Source organism: Tachyglossus aculeatus, chromosome 19, assembly GCF_015852505.1.
Source record: "Tachyglossus aculeatus isolate mTacAcu1 chromosome 19, mTacAcu1.pri, whole genome shotgun sequence".
In the NCBI taxonomy this organism is placed as follows: domain Eukaryota; kingdom Metazoa; phylum Chordata; class Mammalia; order Monotremata; family Tachyglossidae; genus Tachyglossus; species Tachyglossus aculeatus.
In genome coordinates, this window is record NC_052084.1 from 17731392 (window position 1) to 17750347 (window position 18956).

Sequence of the window (18956 nt, forward strand, 5' to 3'; positions counted from 1 at the left end):
AGCCAGTGGATAGAGAACAAGGCTGGGAGTCGAAAGGTCGTGGGTTCTAATCCTGACTCCGCCACTTGTCTGCTCTGTGACTCGGGCAAGTCACTTCACTTCTCTGAGCCTCAGCTTCCTCACTGTAAAACGGGGATTAAGATGGTAAGCCCCATGTGGGACGTGGACTGTATCCAACCTGATTACCTTGTATGTACCCCAGTGTTTAGTACAATGCCTGGCACAAAGCAAGCGCTTAACAGACACCATAAGAAAAAAAAAAAGTGGCCACATGGATGTGGAGAAAAATCAGTCCGATTGGAGCTCTGATTGAAATAGGTTGAGGTACCTTGGGGTGCCTGGATTGAAGGCCTACCCTAAGTCCCCTGCTTTCCTCTTCTCCCACTCTCTTCTGCATCGCTCCGACTTGCTCCCTCTGTTCTTCCCCACTCCCAATCAATCAATCGTACTTATTGAGCACTTACTACGTGCAGAGCACTGTACTAAGCGCTTGGGAAGTACAAACTGGCAACATATAGAGACAGTCCCTACCCAACAGTGGGCTCACGGTCTAAAAGGCCAGAACTTTTGTACATATCTGTAATTTTTTTTTTTTTTTAATGTCTGTCTCCCTACCTCTAGACTGTAAGCTCGTTGTGGGCAAGGGAATGTGTCTGCTTATTGTTGCGCTGCACTCTCCCAAGCGCTTAGTACAGTGCTCTGCACACAGTAAGCACTCAATTAATACGACTGACTGACTTCCTTGCAAGCTCGTGGCCATGAAGTTCCTTGTGGGCAGGGAACGTGTCTGTCAACTCTGTTGTATTCTCCCGAGCACTTAGCACAGTGCTCTGCACAGAGTAAGCGCTTAGTACAGTTGATTCCCCTGCCCCTGTCTTTATTCTTAGCTTGATTCGATGCCTGCTCTGCAGGGAACACCCCAGGGGTGAGGCTACCAGAAGGAGCTGGTGGGAGTCCACTGAGAGCCTTGGGCCTAGTCGCCACTCCTTAAAGTAGCCCTCTCCGTAGCCCTGGAAGAGGCTATTCTGCTGAGAGCTCACCTCCTCCAGGAGGCCTTCCCAGACTGAGCCCCTTCCTTCCTCTCCCCCTCGTCCCCCTCTCCATCCCCCCATCTTACCTCCTTCCCTTCCCCATAGCACCTGTATATATGTATGTATGGTTGTACATATTTATTACTCTATTTATTTATTTATTTATTTTACTTGTACATTTCTATCCTATTTTATTTTGTTGGTATGTTTGGTTCTGTTCTCTGTCTCCCCCTTTTAGACTGTGAGCCCACTGTTGGGTAGGGACTGTCTCTATGTGTTGCCAATTTGTACTTCGCTCAAGCGCTCAATAAATACGATTGATTGATTGATTCCACTTCCTTGACTCCTCTGACCGTGCAGAATTCACCTGCTTCCTAAGGGCCCTTGAAAGACGGGTGACAGAGAGGAGAGAGTGAGAGACCGCGTGGATGAAGACAAACTGCTTTGCACACCATAAGCGCTCAATAAATACGACTGAACGAATGAACCTCCCCTGACCGGAGGCATTCTTCTTCATAAAGGCCGACAAGGCTGGCGTCTCCTTAACACCGTTAAGGGGTAGAAAAGAGTTAAGAAAATTGAAAAAAATCACCATTTCAACTCTTCTAGGTTTGGGAGAGGCTAAAGACATTCGGTTCAATTTATTAACAGCTTTGATGCCTCCAAGTGGCGCCGCTTTATCAATCCTAACAGCCCTAACTTTCAACAGACCGTCCCACCTGATGATTTGCTTTTCCTCCTTCTCGAAGCTGGCTTCCTCATCTATGAAAATGAACAGGTCTCCATCTCCCCAAGATACAACTCTGTACGTGGGGGGTCGCGCCTGTCGTGCAATAGTGCCTTTTCACGGCTTTTAGGAAAATTGAAAGCCAGTCTGGAGACGGAATTGTAAGTGCGGTCAGAAATGCCGCAGCGGGCCGGGAAAAGAAGCGTTAGGAAACCCAGAAGGCAAATATCACATAATGGAGATGGAAAGACATCACTCTTTCCCCCCCGCCACAGCATCCAAGGGGATAAAATGGTGTCCCCATCGCTTCCGCCCATCAAATCGCGTCCAGATCGAGAGATTAGGTAACGGGTGTCCAAAGGATGAGGCGGAAATGCTACCTCCCGGCCAGGGGCTGGTTCAATAACTGCCGCTCCAGCTGTTCCGCCGTCAGGGTGCCTTGGATGGCTTCGTAGCCGGGATTGAACACGGAATAAGCGCTCCACTCGCCTTCCTTCTTCTCCCCTGGGCCCCGGGTCCCTACGTAGATCCAGTAGAACAGGGACAGGACGAAATAAGGCAGGCCGAATTCCAGTTCCACGAAAAGTCCGAGTAAGACCAACCACAGGAGCACCTTCAAGAGAGTGAGAACAATCGGGGGGCACCGAGACCGTGGGGCTGGAGAAGAGCCGGCCGGAGCTGGGGCCTCTGCTGAGCTCCCGGGAGTTTGAGCTGCTTCCTGGAAAATGTAACCCGAAAGAAAGAAGAACAGAGGGTAATGAAGCTGAGAAAAATCCCGACGGATCTAAAAAGGTGGTTAGTCCTGCGCTTGGAAAACTCCCGGGCTCGTTGGTTTCTATTTCCTCGCTCGACTTGAAAAAATAATCACCCTGGGGAGCTAACGGGCTCGCCGCTAACTGAATAAAAATGGATCGACGTGTTAGGGAGCTGAGACTCGATGAAGTCCCTACAAAAGGCTCTTCTATCATTATCATCATCAATCGTATTTATTGAGCGCTTACTATGTGCAGAGCACTGTACTAAGCGCTTGAGAAGTACAAACTGGCAACATCTATCTCTGCAGAGATGCCTCAGATTAGTTTGTTGATTAACGGGAGTTTATTGGGGCCCCACACAAAAAGTCTCAAACCCTGGAAGATTAATTACTGGCGCATTTGGCCAAAATGTTAAAGGATGGGGTGCGAGAAGAAATTAAGAAAGGAAAACAAAACAAAAAAACCCACTCAGGCATGAAAAAGCACCTCTGACACATAAGTAAAATGTTTTCACTTCATGACAATTGCTGGAACGGAAAACAGAAACCTTAAAGGACCATCGGCAATTGGTGCATTAGTGTTAACTGAGGCATAAATGACTTTCAATATTACTGAAAAAGTGTCTTTTTCCCCACTCCTCCAACTTATTCAGAGATTCCCTCATCTTGAGCTTACTGTAGGATTAGAAAAACAGAGTCACATGCTTTTTCACTTCTGCAGTCATTTCTGCAGTTGTTTTCTTGGTCTCATATGCCCAGCCATAGCTAAGAGATATTTGACCAAAGTGAATCCTTAAGAAAACATTAATACGAACAAACTGACGAGCGGCTATTCCAAATCTCCAAGGAAAAGAATCCGTGACAAGCAGGACTGCTTTGTGGAAATAACTGGGTTGAAATCAACTAAAATTAGAAACAGGTATAGAAGAAAATGCTCAGAGTAAACTCAGATACCATCTTGAAAAAGGAACTAAGAGGCATGAAATCACAAACATTAATAACAAATTTGTCTGAGTCACTTCTGCCAAACTGTCAGTAATACTGGAAGCTTTTGCTGAGCTTAGCCTCAATCATTGGTACTTATTGCGCGCTTACTATGTGCAGGGCACTGTGCTAAGCACTTAGGAGAGTATAATGCAACAATTAGTAGACACGTTCCCTGCCCCTACTGAGCTCACAGTCTAGAGGACTTCTAGAGCTTCTTCGTCGGCCCGGCTCTTCCATGCCCTCATAATCCTTTGGAAATAAGACAAAAACAAAGTGAAGGAACTGACTGTGCCGTTACGGCTTTACAGCACTATGTAGAAAATGGCTTATGAAACGGTACGCAATTATTGGAACATAAAGAATTTACAATAAATATAACTAAAACGGAAAAAAAAGAACTGGAAGGAAATACGCACTTCGAGGCAAGCTGCTAGATGAGAACGATCTCTCCCCGTGCTTCCGCACAGCAAATCCGCTTGGCCCTCAGAGTCGTATTTGCAAATGCCAAAACCAACGACGGATTTTTTTCTCAATATCAAAACCCTCATTTAAAACTTCGGGGTGAATACAAAGTATATGATACTTAAGAAGAGTAGTAAAAAGTTAACAGAACCTGTTCCTCAGTGCCTTTTTCTTAAAGAAAAAAAGTGTTGTTTTAGACTTCATAAAACTGAGCCAAATATCCCTTGTAGAGCACTTGAATTCCCTTCCTGCCCTGCAATATTCCAATTCTGAATCGCACGGGTCTATTCATGCATTTCAACGCTAATATGCAACAATCCTTGATATGATATTCCACTAAGAACTACAGACCACTGTGTGGCGGGAAGAAAAGGCTTCCGACGATGCCACAAGAGACCGATATTCGTTTTAACCCACGGGCTTGACCTCGATAGTTAATAGCTTCCAAACTAACCTGATGCATTCCTTCCTCCTGAAATAATGAATCCTAATTTCTGCGGCACAAACACAGTCGCGTGAGTTGATTTAGAAGTGGCCCCTCTAGAAGGTAAACACGAGCTGCATCTGCTGCCAACTTCTTGGGCTTGAAGGGGGTCACGTGGCTAAAACGTTTTGGACTTTCACTCCTTCATTCAATCGTACTTACTGAGCGCTTACCGTGTGCAGAGCACTGTACTAAGCGCTTGGGAAGTCCAAGTTGGCAACATCTAGAGACGGTCCCTACCCATCAACAGGCTCACAGTCTAGAGGGGGGAGACAGACAACAAAACATATTAACAAAATAAATAGAATAGTTGCCAACATTTACACCAACTGTTTCAAAACTGCGGCACATCCGTGCTGGTGGCTACATTTCATTCACTCATTCATTTAATCGTATTTATTGAGCGCTTACTGTGTGCACAGCACTGTACTAAGCGCTTGGGAAGTCCAAGTTGCCAACATATAGAGACGGTCCCTACCCATCAACAGGCTCACAGTCTAGAGGGGGGAGACAGACAACAAAACATATTAATAAGATAAAATAAATAGAATAGTTGCCAACATTTACACCAGCTGTTTCAAAACTGCGGCACATCCGTGCTGGTGGTTACATTTCATTCATTCATTCAATCGTATTTATTGAGCGCTTACCGTGTGCAGAGCACTGTACAAAGCGCTGGGGAAGTCCAAGTTGGCAACATATAGAGACGGTCCCTACCCATCAACAGGCTCACAGTCTAGAGGGGGGAGACAGACAATAAAACAGAACATATTAACAAAATAAAATAAATAGAATAGTTGCCAACGTTTACACCAGCTGTTTCAAAACTGCGGCACATCCGTGCTGGTGGCTACATTTCATTCATTCATTCAATCGTATTTATTGAGCGCTTACCGTGTGCAGAGCACTGTACTAAGCCCTTGGGAAGTCCAAGTTGGCAACATATAGAGACAGTCCCTACCTATCAACAGGCTCACAGTCTAGAAGGGGGAGACAGACAATAAAACAAAACATATTAACAAAATAAAATAAATAGAATAGTCGCCAACGTTTACACCAACTGTTTTAAAACTGCGGCACATCCGTGCTGGTGGCTACATTTGACTTGGTAAATATGAGCCAAAGGAGACGTGGTAACAGATTCCAATTTCAGTGGAGAAAGAGACGGCTTTAGTTCGTGGTAAATTTGGCAAGAGGAATATTCTTCTTTTTCTGTTTGTTTTTAAATGGAATTTAGGCGCTTACCATGTGTCCGGCGCTGTATTAAGCAAACACAGCCGGGATAGATACAAGCTAATCAGGTTGGACACGGTCTGTGTCCCACAAGGGGCTTACAGTCTTAATAATAATAATAACAATGGTATTTATTAAGCGCTTACTATGTGCAAAGCACTGTTCTAAGCACTGGGGAGGTTACAAGGTGATCAGGTTGTCCCACGGGGGGCTCACAGTCTTAATCCCCATTTCACAGATGAGGTCACTGAGGCCCAGAGAAGTGAAGTGACTTGCCCAAAGTCACACAGCTGACAACTGGCAGAGCCGGGATTTGAACCCATGACCTCTGACTCCAAAGCCCGGGCTCTTTCCTACTGAGCCACGCTGCTTCTTAATCAATCAATCAATCGTATTTATTGAGCGCTTACTGTGTGCAGAGCACTGTACTAAGCGCTTCGAGTCGGCAACAATCCTCATTTTGCAGAGGAAGCGACTGAGGCACAGAAAAGCGACTTGTCCAAGTAACCCAGCAGGTGAGTGGCGGAGTCGGGATTAGAACGCAGGTCTTTCTCACTCCCAGGCCTGATTTCTGCGGCACAAACACAGTCGCAAGAGTTGATTTCAAAGTGGCCCCTCTCTTCCTTCAAAAGTCCCCATAGTCAATAAAAAAAATATCGCCCATTTAGTAGGGGCTTGACAGAGCAACTTGATTTTCTATATCCTCCAGGCTCTCTGCTCTAAAATTCGGCACAAACTTTGGTTTGTGAAGGGAAAGAGAGCATACGAAGCAGCGTGGCTCAGTGGAAAGAGCCCGGGCTCTGCAGTCAGAGGTCATGGGTTCAAATCCCGACTCCGCCACTTGTCGGCTGGGTGACTCTGGGTAAGTCACTTCGCTTCTCTGGGCCTCAGTTCCCTCATCGGTAAAATGGGGATGAAGACCGTGAGCCCCCCGTGGGACAACCTGATCACCTTGTAACCTCCCCGGCGCTTAGAACAGTGCTTTGCACATAGTAAGCGCTTAATAAATGCCATTATTATTATTATTATTATATTTCAACCAGATTTGAGTCCTATTCTCAACGCAGGTAGGACCTACTTTGGTTCAGGACGCTGGGCAGGTAGGGCAGGAGAATCACCAACAATAATAAAATAATTTGTGATATCTGTTAAGCACTTACTATGGGCCAAGCACTGTACTGAACACTGGGGTTGATAAGATAATCAATCATATTTATTGAGCACTTACTGTATTTATTTATTTTACTTGTACCTATCTATTCTATTTATTTTATTTTGCTAATATGTTTGGTTTTGTTATCTGTCTCCCCCTTCTAGACTGTGAGCCCACTGTTGGGTAGGGCCTGTCTCTATATGTTGCCAACTTGGACTTCCCAAGCGCCTAGTACAGTGCTCTGCACACAGTAAGCGCTCAATAAGTACGATTGATTGTGCAGAGCACTGTATTAAGCGCTTGGGAAGTACAAGTTGGCAATCGGGTCGGTCATAGTCCCCATCCCACATTATCATCAATCGTATTTATTGAGCGCTTCCTGTGTGCAGAGCACTGTACTAAGCGCTTGGGAAGTCCAAGTCGGCAACATATAGAGACGGTCCCTACCCAACAGCGGGCTCACTCTCACGGGGGATGGGGCAGGGCCTCGAGTAGCCCCCCTACACAGAAGCAGCGTGGCTCAGGGGAAAGAGCCCAGGCTTTGGAGTCGGAGGTCGTGGGTTCGAATTCCGACTCCACCACACGTCTGCTGGGTGACCTTGGGCAAGTCACTTCACTTCTCTGGGCCTCAGTGACCTCATCTGTGAAATGGGGATGGAGACTGTGAGCCCCACGTGGGGCAACCTGATCACCTTGTATCCCCCCAGCCCCAGCGTTGAGAACAGTGCTTTGCACATAGTAAGTGCTTAACAAATACCGTTATCATTATTATTATTAATGAGGGGGCGGGGCCTCTGCCCCTCACACAAGAAAGGGGCGGGGCCTCCATCCCTCAAGCAAGGAGGGGGCGGGGCCACGAGCCCTCACACACGAGAAGGGGGCGGGGCCTCGAGCCCTCACAAAAGGGGGGCGGAGCCTCGAGTCCTCGCACACAAAGGGGGCGGGGCCTCGAGCCCTCACACGCCCGGAGGGGGCGTGGCCTCGAGCCCTCGCACGAAAGGGGCGGGGCCTCGAGCCCTCACACGCGAGAAGGGGCGGGGCCTCGCGCCGTCGAACAAGGAGGGGGCGGGGCCTCGGTCCTTCACGCGAGGGGGCGGGGCCTCGAGCCCTAGCACACAAAAGGGGCGGGGCTCGACCCCTCACGCGAGGAGGGGGCGGGGCCTCGAGCCCTCACACATGAAAGGGGCGGGGCCACAAGCCTTCACACACGAGAAGGGGGTGGGGCCTCGCGCCGTCACGCAAGGAGGGGGCGGGGCCTCGAGCCCTCACACATGAATGGGGCAGGGGCACGAGCCCTCACACGCGAGAAGGGGGCGGGGCCTCGAGCCGTCACACACGAGGGGGCGGGGCCTCGATCCCTCACACACGCGGAGGGGGCGGGGCCTCGAGCCCTCACACACGGAGGGGCGGGGCCTCGAGCCCTCACACACAGCAGGGGGCGGGGCCTCGTTCCCTCACACACGGCAGGGGGCGGGGCCTCGTTCCCTCACACACGAAAGGGGCGGGGCCACGAGTCCTCACACGTGGAAGGGGCGGGGCCTCGTCCCCTCACACACGGAAGGGGGCGGGGCCTCGAGCCCTCACACGGAAGGAGGCGGAGCCTCGAGCCCTCACACGGAAGGGGGCGGAGCCTCGATCCTTCACACGAGGAGGGGGCGAGGCCTCGCGCCCTCCCATGCAAAGGGGGCGGGGCCTCGACCCTTCCCACGACGAGGGGGCGGGGCCTCGAGCCCTCACATACAAAGGGGGCGGGGCCTCGAGCCCTCACAGTCTAGACTGCTGGGTAGGGACCGTCTCTCTATGTTGCCTACTTCCCAAGCGCTTAGCCCAGTGCTCCGCACACAGTAAGCGCTCAATAAATACGATTGAGTGAATGAATAAGCGCTCACTACATACGACTGAATGAATGATTGAGCCCTCACACACGGGGAGGGGCGGGGCCTCGAGGCGTCACAGAGGCGGAGGGGGCGGGGCCTGCGAGCGGATCTCACCTGTCCGGGCCGCAGTGTCCGAACCGGCTCGGCTTCCGCGCCGTTGTGGTTCCCGTCCACTCGCTTTCGGGAGGCCCGGAACTCCGCCAGCCGTCGCTCCATGACGACACGCTAGACCCGGCGCGGGCGGGGCTCCTGCGCATGCTAAGTGGGGGGAGGAAGCCGGATAGGGGGCGTGGCCTGTGACAGGTTGGGGGCGTTGCCGAGACCTGATTGGTCGGGAGGCCGACTTCGCCTTGTGGGCGTGGCCTGCGACGGATTGGGGGCGTGTCCGAGGCCTGATTGGTTGGGAGGCCGACACCTGATTGGTTGAGAGGCCGAGGCCGGCTTGGGGGGCGTGGCCTGTGACAGGTTGGGGGCGTGGCCGAGACCTGATTGCTTGGGAGGCCCAGGGCCGGCTTGGGGGCGTGGCCTGTGACAGCTGGGGGGCGTGGCCGAGACCTGATTGGTTGGGAGGCCGGCTTGGGGGCGTGGCCTGTGACGGAATGGGGGGCGTGGCCGGTGCCTGATTGGTGGGGAGGCCGACGTCGTCTTGGGGGCGTGGCCTGTGTCAGAATCAATCAATCAATCAGTCGTATTTATTGAGCGCTTACTGTGTGCGGAGCACTGTACTAAGCGCTTGGGAAGTACAAGTCGGCAACACATAGAGACGGTCCCTACCCAACAGTGGGCTCACAGTCTAGAAGGGGGAGACGGAGAACAAAACCAAACACATTAACAAAGTAAAATAAATAGAATAGATAGGTACAAGTAAAATAAATAGAGTAATAAATATGTACAAACATATATGAGCCACAGTCTAGAAGGGGGAGACGGAGAACAAAACCAAACACATTAACAAAATCAAATAAATAGAATAGATAGGTACAAGTAAAATAAATAGAGTAATAAATATGTACAAACATATATGAGCCCCCTGTTGGGTAGGGACCGTCTCTATATGTTGCCAACTTATACTTCCCAAGCGCTTAGTACAGTGCTCTGCACACAGTAAGCGCTCGATAAATACGACTGAATGAATGAATGAATGCACACAGTAAGCGCTCAATAAATACGATTGAATGAATGAATGAATGAACGGTCCCTACCCAACAGCGGGTTCACAGTCTAGAAGGGGGAGACAGAGAACAAAACCAAACATACTAACAAAATAAAATAAATAGAATAAATTTGTACAAGTAAATTAAATATATAGAGTAATAAAAATGTGCAAGCATATATACATGTATACAGGTGCTGTGGGGAGGGGAAGGAGGTAAGGCAGGGGGGATGGAGAGAGGAAGGAGGGGGCTCAGTCTGGGAAGGCCTCCTGGAGGAGGTGAGCTCTCAGTAGGGCCTTGAAGGGAGGAAGAGAGCGAGCTTGGTGGATGGGCAGAGGGAGGGCATTCCAGGCCAGGGGGAGGACGTGGGCCTGGGGTCGACGGTGGGACGGGCGAGAACGAGGCCCAGTGAGGAGGTTAGTGGTGGCAGAGGAGCGGAGGGTGCGGGCTGGGCTGGAGAAGGACAGAAGGGAGGTGAGGTAGGAGGGGGCGAGGGGATGGACAGCCTTGAAGCCCAGGGTGAGGAGTAAAAGGGGGATTAAGACTGTGAGCCCACTGTGGGACAGCCTGATCACCTTGTATCCCCCCAGTGTTTAGAACAATGATTTGCACATAGTAAGCGCTTAACAAATACCATCATTGTTATTCATCCAATCGTATTTATTGAGCGCTTACAGTGTGCAGAGCACTGTACCAAGCGCTTGGCAAGTACAAGTATATAGAGACGGTCCCTACCCAACAACGGGCTCACAGTCTAGAAGGGGGACACAGACAACAAAACAAAACATGTGGTCAGGTGTCAAGTCATCGGAATGAATAGAGGTAAAGCTAGATGCACATCATGGACAAAATAAATAGAATACTAAATATGTACAAGCAAAATAGAGTACTAAATCTGTACAAATATATATACAGGGGCTGTGGGGAGGGGAAGGAGGTAGGGTGGGGGGAATAGGGGGAGAGGAAAAAGGGGGCTCAGTCTGGGAAGGCCTCCTGGAGGAGGTGAGTTCTCAGTAGGGCTCTTCCTTTGGTCATTTTTATTGAGTGGTAACTGTGAGAGGAGCACTGTAATAATAAATAATAATAATGACATTTATTAAGCGCTTACTATGTGCAAAGCACTGTTCAAAGCGCTGGGGAGCTTACAAGGTGATCAGGTTGTCCCACAGGGGGCTCACAGTCTTAATCCCCATTTTACAGATGAGGGGACTGAGGCCCAGAGAAGTGAAGTGACTTACCCACAGCTGACAAGTGGCGGAGCTGGGATTTGAACCCATGACCTCTGACTCCAAAGCCCCGGCTCTTCCCACTGAGCCACGCTGCTCCTCATACTAAGCGCTTGACAAGCAGCAGCATGGGTCAGTGGCTAGAGCCCCTGGCCTTGGTGTCAGAGGGTCATGGGTTCTAATCGGCCACTTGTGAGCTGGGTGACCTTGGGCAAGTCACTTCCCTTCTTTAGAGAAGCAGCGTGGCCCAGTGGAAAGAGCGCGGGCTTGTGAGTCAGAAGTTGTGGGTTCGAATCCCGACTCCACCACATGTCTGCTGTGTGACCTTGGGCAAGCCACTTCATCATCATCATCAATCGTATTTATTGAGCGCTTACTGTGTGCAGAGCACTGTACTAAGCGCTTGGGAAGTACAAGTTGGCAACATATAGAGACAGTCCCTACCCAACAGTGGGCTCACTTCACTTCTCTGTGCCTCAGATTCCTCATCTGTAAAATGGGGATTAAGACTGTGAGCCCCACGTGGGACAGCCTGATCACCTTACATCCCCCCAGAGATTAGAACACTGCTTTGCACGTAGTAAGCGCTTAACAAATGCCATTATTATTATTTTTCTCTGAGTCTCAGTGGCCTCACCTGTAAAATGGTGATAAAGACTGTGATCCCCACGTGGAACAGGGACTGCATCCCACCTGATTTGCTTGTATCCACCCCAGTGCTTAGTACGGTGCCTGGCACCACATAGTAAGCGCTTAATACCACAATTATTATTCATTCATCCATTCAATCATATTTATTGAGCACTGACAGTATGCAGAGCACTGTACTAAGCACTTGGAGAAGCAGCGTGGCTTAGCGGGAAGAGCCCGGGCTTGGGAGTCAGAGGTCGTGGGTTCTAATCCCGGCTCCGCCACTTGTCAGCCGTGTGACTTCGGGCCAGTCACTTCACTTCTCTGGCCCTCAGTTACCCCATCTGGAAAATGGGAATCAAGACTGTGAGCCCCAAGTGGGACAACCTAATAACCTTGTGTCTCTCCCAAGTGCTTGGCACAAAATACGCGCTTAATGCCATCATCATTGCTATTATTATTACTACAATTCAGCAACAAAGAGAGACAATCCCTGCCCACAACGGACTCACAGTCTAGAAGGAGCGAGACAGGCATCGAAACCGATATCATTATTGTTATTAGACTGTGAGGCCCACGTGGGACCTGATTATATTGCATTTACCCCTGTGTTTAGAGCAGTGCTTGGCACATAGTGAAATGATGATGATTATTACTGTCTACCCTACTTTCTTTTTATCTCACAGGTGGCCTGGTGTCTTTTGCTCTTTCACTGACTGCTGCAAGTCAGGAGGGTCTGTCGGTTGCCATGGTTTCCCAGCTGGCCAGAGTCCTGATGCAGTATTTATCTCCAATCATGTTTGGGGATACTCAGTTTTACATCAACTATTTGGGTACCCTGCCGCCATCCATTCTCTGCCCCCCTCAGCCCGTGTACCTGCTCCCTGAAATTGGGTTACCGTGAGTTTGGCGGCCCGGAGAAACGAAACTCGCAGAATGGAAAGACTCTCAGCCGAGGATCCTTTGAAAGTCAGCCTCTGCCTGCGGAATGGATGGTATACACTTAGAATGTGAATAAACGAGCAATATGAGTTTGGTTTCAGTCCTATTTAGCGACAGAACGAGGGAGGGAGGAGGGAAGGGGAAAGGTGAAGGAGTGTGTGTCCTGTGAAATCCTAGGGAGAGATGGGCTTTTTAACTTCAGGCGTGGATACGCGCAGCGGGAGGTGAATTTTAGATTTTGTGTCATCTTCTGCTGCAGAGCAAAGTCGCCCGTGGCAGCAGCCCAAGCCCAACCTTTGCTTTTCTTTGCCAAAGCTTTCCCTGGGGCCACTTGTGAGCAGGAATGGATCTCTCTTTCATCTCCATATCGGCGTCCACAGTATCCTCTGGGGCCCCAAAGGAGAGCTATTGTAGCCGTCACCCCCACAAGGAGGGTGCTGCATGGGCTTGGCTATTGTTTATGCCAGGTTGTTCCTGTGAGTCATTCAAGTGCCCAGCGCAATCTTGGCATTTCTGGGCAGTGTGACTGAGGGAGGGTAGATAATAATAATAATAATAACGACATTTATTAAGCGCTTCCTATGTGCAAAGCACTGTTCGAAGCGCTGGGGAGGTTACAAGGTGATCAGGTTGTCCCACGTGGGGCTCACAGTCTTCATCCCCATTTTACAGATGAGGTAATTTATTTATTTATTTATTTTACTTGTACATATCCATTCTATCTATTTTATTTTGTTAGTATGTTTGGTTTTGTTCTCTGTCTCCCCCTTTTAGACTGTGAGCCCACTGTTGGGTAGGGACTGTCTCTATATGTTGCCAACTTGGACTTCCCAAGCGCTTAGTACAGTGCTCTGCACACGGTAAGCGCTCAATAAATACGATTGATGATGATGATGAGGAGGAGGAGGTAACAGACACAGAGAAATGAAGTGACTTGCCCAGAGTCACACAGCTGACAATTGGAAAAGCCGGGATTTGAACCCATGACCTCTGACTCCAAAGCCCGGGCTCTTTTCACTGAGCCACGGTGCTTCATCTAATCTCTTCTGCACTTCCCCCACTGCTTCGAAGGCCATCTTATTATTTTTTTAATGGTGTTTGTTAAGTGCTTACTATGTGCCAAGCGTTGTATTAAGCCCTGAAGTAGATTCAAGGTAATAAATATGACTGAATGACACAGTCTGTGTCCCACATGGGGGTACCTGTCTTAAACCCTGTTTTACAGTTAAAGTAACTGCGAAACAGGTAGGTGAGGTGACTTGCCCAAGGTCAAACAGCAGAGAAGTGGAGGAGGCAGGATTAGAAGCCAGGTCCTAGGACTCCAAGGCCCCTGTTCTTTCGACTGGGCCACACTGATTTCGCTAACCAGAGCACTGGTGACCTTTTTTCATTTCCTAAAATCTCATTTCCCGGGGAAAGAGCCTATTTAAATCAGAAGCGGGCAATGGTTTTGGCGCCAATTTCTGGTTTGGCCTTAGTTCATGAGGATCAGATAATAATAATAATAATAATAATGGTATTTATTAAGCGCTTACTGTGTGCCAAGCACTGTTCTAAGCGCTGAGATCCATCCCAGTGAAGAGCCGGAGGGGAAGACTAAGGAGCAGGAAGCCACAGGGCTTCTGTCCAGTTCTGTCAAGCGCTTAGAACAGTGCTTTGCACATAGTAAGCGCTTAACGAATGCCAGCATTATTATTATTATTATTACGATGGCTCCTGGCTGCTGCTGAGGATAATTATTATTAATTATAATTATGGAATTTGTTAGGTGCTTACTATGTGTCAAGCACTGCGCTAAACTCTGGGGTGGATACAAGGGAAATAGGTTGGACACAGTCCCTGTCCCACGTGGGGCTCACAATCATAATCGTCATTTAAACGATGAGGTAACTGAGGTTCAGAGAAGTGACTTGTCCCGGGTCCCAAAGCGTATTTGCAGGGAGTGAGAATGTGGGCCTGGAGAGCAGGTGAATTTTAAGAGTAAGAGAAAATCATATTTATTGTAAGGATTTGCCCGGTCCTGTCCAGGGGACTAGATAACCTTTAGAAGGCTCTTAGCCGGAGGCTATATAGTTATTTTTCATATTATAAGACACCACTGATGGTGGAATTTCCCCTTGAGAGAGAGAGAGAGAGATTGAGTGTGTGTGTGTGACTATAAAGGCCAATGCAAGACACACAAAAAAGCTGTTGGGTCTAAATTAGCTTGTATCTAAACTGTAAACTCGCGTTTAGGCTGTAAACTTGTTGTGGGCAGGGAATGTGTCTGTTTATTGTTAGATTGGACTCTCCGAAGCGCTTAGTAAGGTGCTCTGCACCCAGTGAGCGCTCAATAAATACGATTAAATGAATGAATAAAAGATTCTGATGTCTTCAGCGCCTATTGGGTAGGGACGGTCTCTATATGTAGCCAACTTGTACTTCCCAAGCGCTTAGTACAGTGCTCTGCACACAACAAGCGCTCAATAAATACAATTGATTGATTGATTGGTGCCGTTTTCTCTTTTACCACCTTTCGTGTCTCCATCTTTTAGATGCTTTTGCTCATGAGTCTCCGCTTTCACGACAGCAGTGCACTCGGAAGCTCCATCTCCTGCAACCGACTCCCAGTTTTCAGCGGGGATACAGCGTATTTTATCCTCTGCCCTCCTGGCTTTTGGTTTCCCAGTTCCAGGACACCAAACGGCCGCTGTTTAATTCTCCTACAGTTGTCTTTAGTGAGTGCTTACTGTAATAATACAGTATTCTGTATTATTACAGTAATAATACATATTAATAATAATATTCTCCCCCTTTTAGACTGTGAGCCCACTGTTGGGTAGGGACTGTCTCTATATGTTGCCAATTTGTACTTCCCAAGCGCTTAGTACAGTGCTCTGCACATAGTAAGCGCTCAATAAATACGATTGATGATGATGATGATAATGCTAGCATTTATTAAGCGCTTACTGTGTGCAGAGCACTGTACTAAGTGCTTGGGAAGTACAAATTGGCAACATATAGAGACAGTCCCTACCCAACAGTGGGCTCACAGTCTAAAAGGGGGAGAATGTTATTATTAATATCATAAGCGCTGGGGAGGTTACAAGGTGATCAGGTTGTCCCACGGGGGGGGGGGGGGGGGGGTCACAGTCTTCATCCCCATTTTACAGATGAGGGAAGTGAGGCCCAGTGAAGTGACTTGCCCAAAGTCACCCAGCTGGCAATTGGCAGAGCCGGGATTTGAACCCCTGACCTCGGACTCCAAAGCCCGCGCTCTTTCCACTGAGCCACCCTGCTTCTCTGTATGCAGAGCACTGTACTAAGCGCTTGGGAGAGTACAGTACAACAGTAAACAGCCACACTCCCTACACATGACGAGTTTACTGTCTAGACGGCTGCTCATTCTCCCCTCACGTCCAGACTAGTATAGCTACTACGGTCTGAGTTCATTCCTGAGCTTCCTTGTTTCTGATCCTGCCCTGCCACTTTTTTTTAAATAAAAGGTATTTCATCATCATCATCATCAATCGTATTTATTGAGCGCTTACTATGTGCAGAGCACTGTACTAAGCGCTTGGGAAGTCCAAATTGGCAACATCTAGAGACAGTCCCTACCCAACAGTGGGCTCACAGTCTAAAAGGGGGAGACAGAGAACAAAACCGAACATACTCACAAAAGAAAATAAATAGAATAGATATGTACAAGTAAAATAAATAAATAAATAAATAAATTTGTATTTGTACTAAGTGCCCGGATAGGTACAAGACAATCAGGGTGGACACATGTAGGGCTCACAGTCTTAATCCCCATTTTACAGATGAGGCAACTGAGGCCCAGTGAAGCAACTTGCCCCAGGTCATACAGCAGACGTGGCAAAGTTGGGATTAGAACCCAGGTCCTCTGACTCACAGGCCCTGGATCTTTTCACTATGCTATGCTGCTTCCCTTATTCATTCGTTCAATCATTTACTGAGCGCTTACTGGGTGCGGAGCACTGTACTAAGCGCTTGGGAAGTACAAGTCGGCAACATATAGAGATGGTCCCGACCCAACAGCGGGCTCACAGTCTAGAAGGGGCAGACGGACGACAAAACTAAACATATTAACAAAATAAAATAAATAGAATTAATATTCATTCATTCATTCGTATTTATTGAGCTCTTACTGTGTGCAGAACACTGTACTAAGCGCTTGGGAAGTACAAGTCGGCAACATATAGAGACGGTCCCTACCCAACAGCGGGCTCACAGTCTAGAAGGGGCAGACGGACGACAAAACTAAACATATTAACAAAAGAAAATAAATAGAATTAATATTCATTCATTCATTCATTCGTATTTATTGAGCGCTTACTGTGTGCAGAACACTGTACTAAGCGCTTGGGAAGTACAAGTTGGCAACATATAGAGTCGGTCCCTCATTCATTCAGTTGTATTTATTGAGCGCTGACTGTGTGCAGAGCGCTGTACTAAGCGCTTGGGATGTACAAGTCGGCAACATAGAGAGACGGTCCCTCATTCATTCATTCATATTTATTGAGTGCTTAATGTGGGCAGAGCATTGTACTAAGCGCTTGGGAAGGACAAGTCGGCAACATATAGAGACGGTCCCTACCCAACAGTGGGCTCACAGTAAAGTAAATAAATAAATAGAGTAATAAATCTGTACAGACATATATACAGGCTCACAGAAATGGCAGCGAGGGGCATCCTTAACAGGGGCCGTGGGTGGTCATTCATTCATTCAGTAGTATTTATTGAGCGGTGACTGTGTGCAGAGCACTGTACTAAGCGCTTAGGAAGTACAGGTTGGCAGCATCTAGAGACGGTCCCTACCCAACAGTGGGCTCACAGTCTAGAAGGGGGAGACAGAGAACAAAACAAAACATATTAACAAAATAATATTATTTACTGAGATCTTACTGCGTGTAGGGCATTCATTCATTCAATCATATTTATTGAGTGCTTACTGTGTGCAGAGCACTGTACTAAGCGCTTGGGAAGTCCAAGTTGGCAACATCTAGAGACGGTCCCTCCCCAAAAACGGGCTCACAGTCTAGAAGGGGCAGACAGACGAGTGTGATGAGGCAGGAAATTGTGAGCGTAGCCCTGAACAAACCACTAGAATCAATTCCTGGAAGTCGGGAGGACCTGGGTTCTAATCCTGACTCTGCCACTTGTCTGTTGTGTGACCCTGGGCAAGCCACTTCACTTTGCCTCAGTTGCCTCATCAGTGACATGGGGATTAAGACTCTGAGCCCCATGTGGGACACGGACCTGATTAGCTGGTATCTACTCCAGTGCTTAGAACAGTACCTGGTACAAAGCAAGCGCTTAACAAATATAATAATAAGAAAAAGAATTCCTCTATGCGGGTTTTCACATCGGGAAACTGAGGCTTATTGGTCAGTCCTAACCAGAAACTCCATCAATCCGCTTGAGAATTCTATGATCTACTTGTAATCATAGCCAGTCAGTCATTCATATTTATTGAGCACATATTGTGTCCAGATCACTGTAATAATAATAATGATGATGGCATTTACTAAGCGCTTACTATGTGCAAAGCACTGTTCTAAGCACTGAGTGGGGGAATACAAGGTTATTACATTGTCCCATGTGGGGCTCACAGTCTTAATCCCCATTTTACAGTTGAGGTAAATGAGGCTCCGAGAAGTTAAGTGACTTGACCAAGGTCACACAGCAGACATGTGATGGAGCCGGGATTCGAACCCATGACCTCGGACTCCAAAGCCTGTGCTCTTTCCACTGAGCCACGCTGGTTGGAGTACAATATAACAGACACATGAGTCAGAAGGACCCAGGCTCTAAGCCAAGCTTGGCCACTTGTCTGCTGTGTCACCTTAGGAAAGCCACTTTAAGTTCCCTGTGCCTCAGTTACCTCACCTGTAAAATGGGGATTAAGACTGTGAACCTCACGTGGGACACACACTGTGTCCAAACTGAATTAGCTTGTATCTACCCCAGCACTTAACAGTGCCTGGCACGTAGTAATGATGTGTATAGATCTGTAATTCTATTTATTTGTAATGATGCTCCTGATGCCTATTTACTTGTTTTGATGTCTGTTTCCCTCCCCCTTCTAAATTGTGAGCCCGCTGTGGGCAGGGATTGCCTCTATTTGTTGCTGAATTGCACTTAGTACAGTGCTCTGCACACAGTAAGTGTTCAATAAATACGACTGAATGAATGAGTAGTAAGAGTTCAACAAATACCATAAAAAAAGTGGCAGAGGCCTTCCGTTTGTTTCATTATTATTCATTATTTCTAGACTGTGAGCCCACTGTTGGGTA

General features: G+C 48.2%; 1 protein-coding gene across 1 annotated transcript; it reads right to left on the minus strand.

Moving 5' to 3' along the window:
• Positions 1-1313: 1313 nt before the first annotated feature.
• Positions 1314-8924, minus strand: SAYSD1 (SAYSVFN motif domain containing 1). The gene is made up of 2 exons (XM_038760865.1): positions 8823-8924; positions 1314-2476 (listed from the first exon to the last, which is right to left on the minus strand). Exons 1-2 carry the CDS (start codon positions 8922-8924, stop codon positions 2135-2137), a joined length of 444 nt encoding a protein of 147 aa, XP_038616793.1. The 3' UTR covers positions 1314-2134.
• Between the last annotated feature and the right edge of the window lie 10032 nt (positions 8925-18956).

What these genes read in the sequence shown, in the direction of transcription:
- SAYSD1 (XM_038760865.1), bottom strand. Translation starts at nt 8,924, where the DNA reads ATGGAGCGACGGCTGGCGGAGTTCCGGGCCTCCCGAAAGCGAGTGGAC. An exon ending in GGACACTGCGGCCCGGACAG is followed by an intron (nt 2,477 to 8,822) that starts GTGAGATCCGCT and finishes TACATTTTCCAG; the next exon opens with GAAGCAGCTCAAACTCCCGG.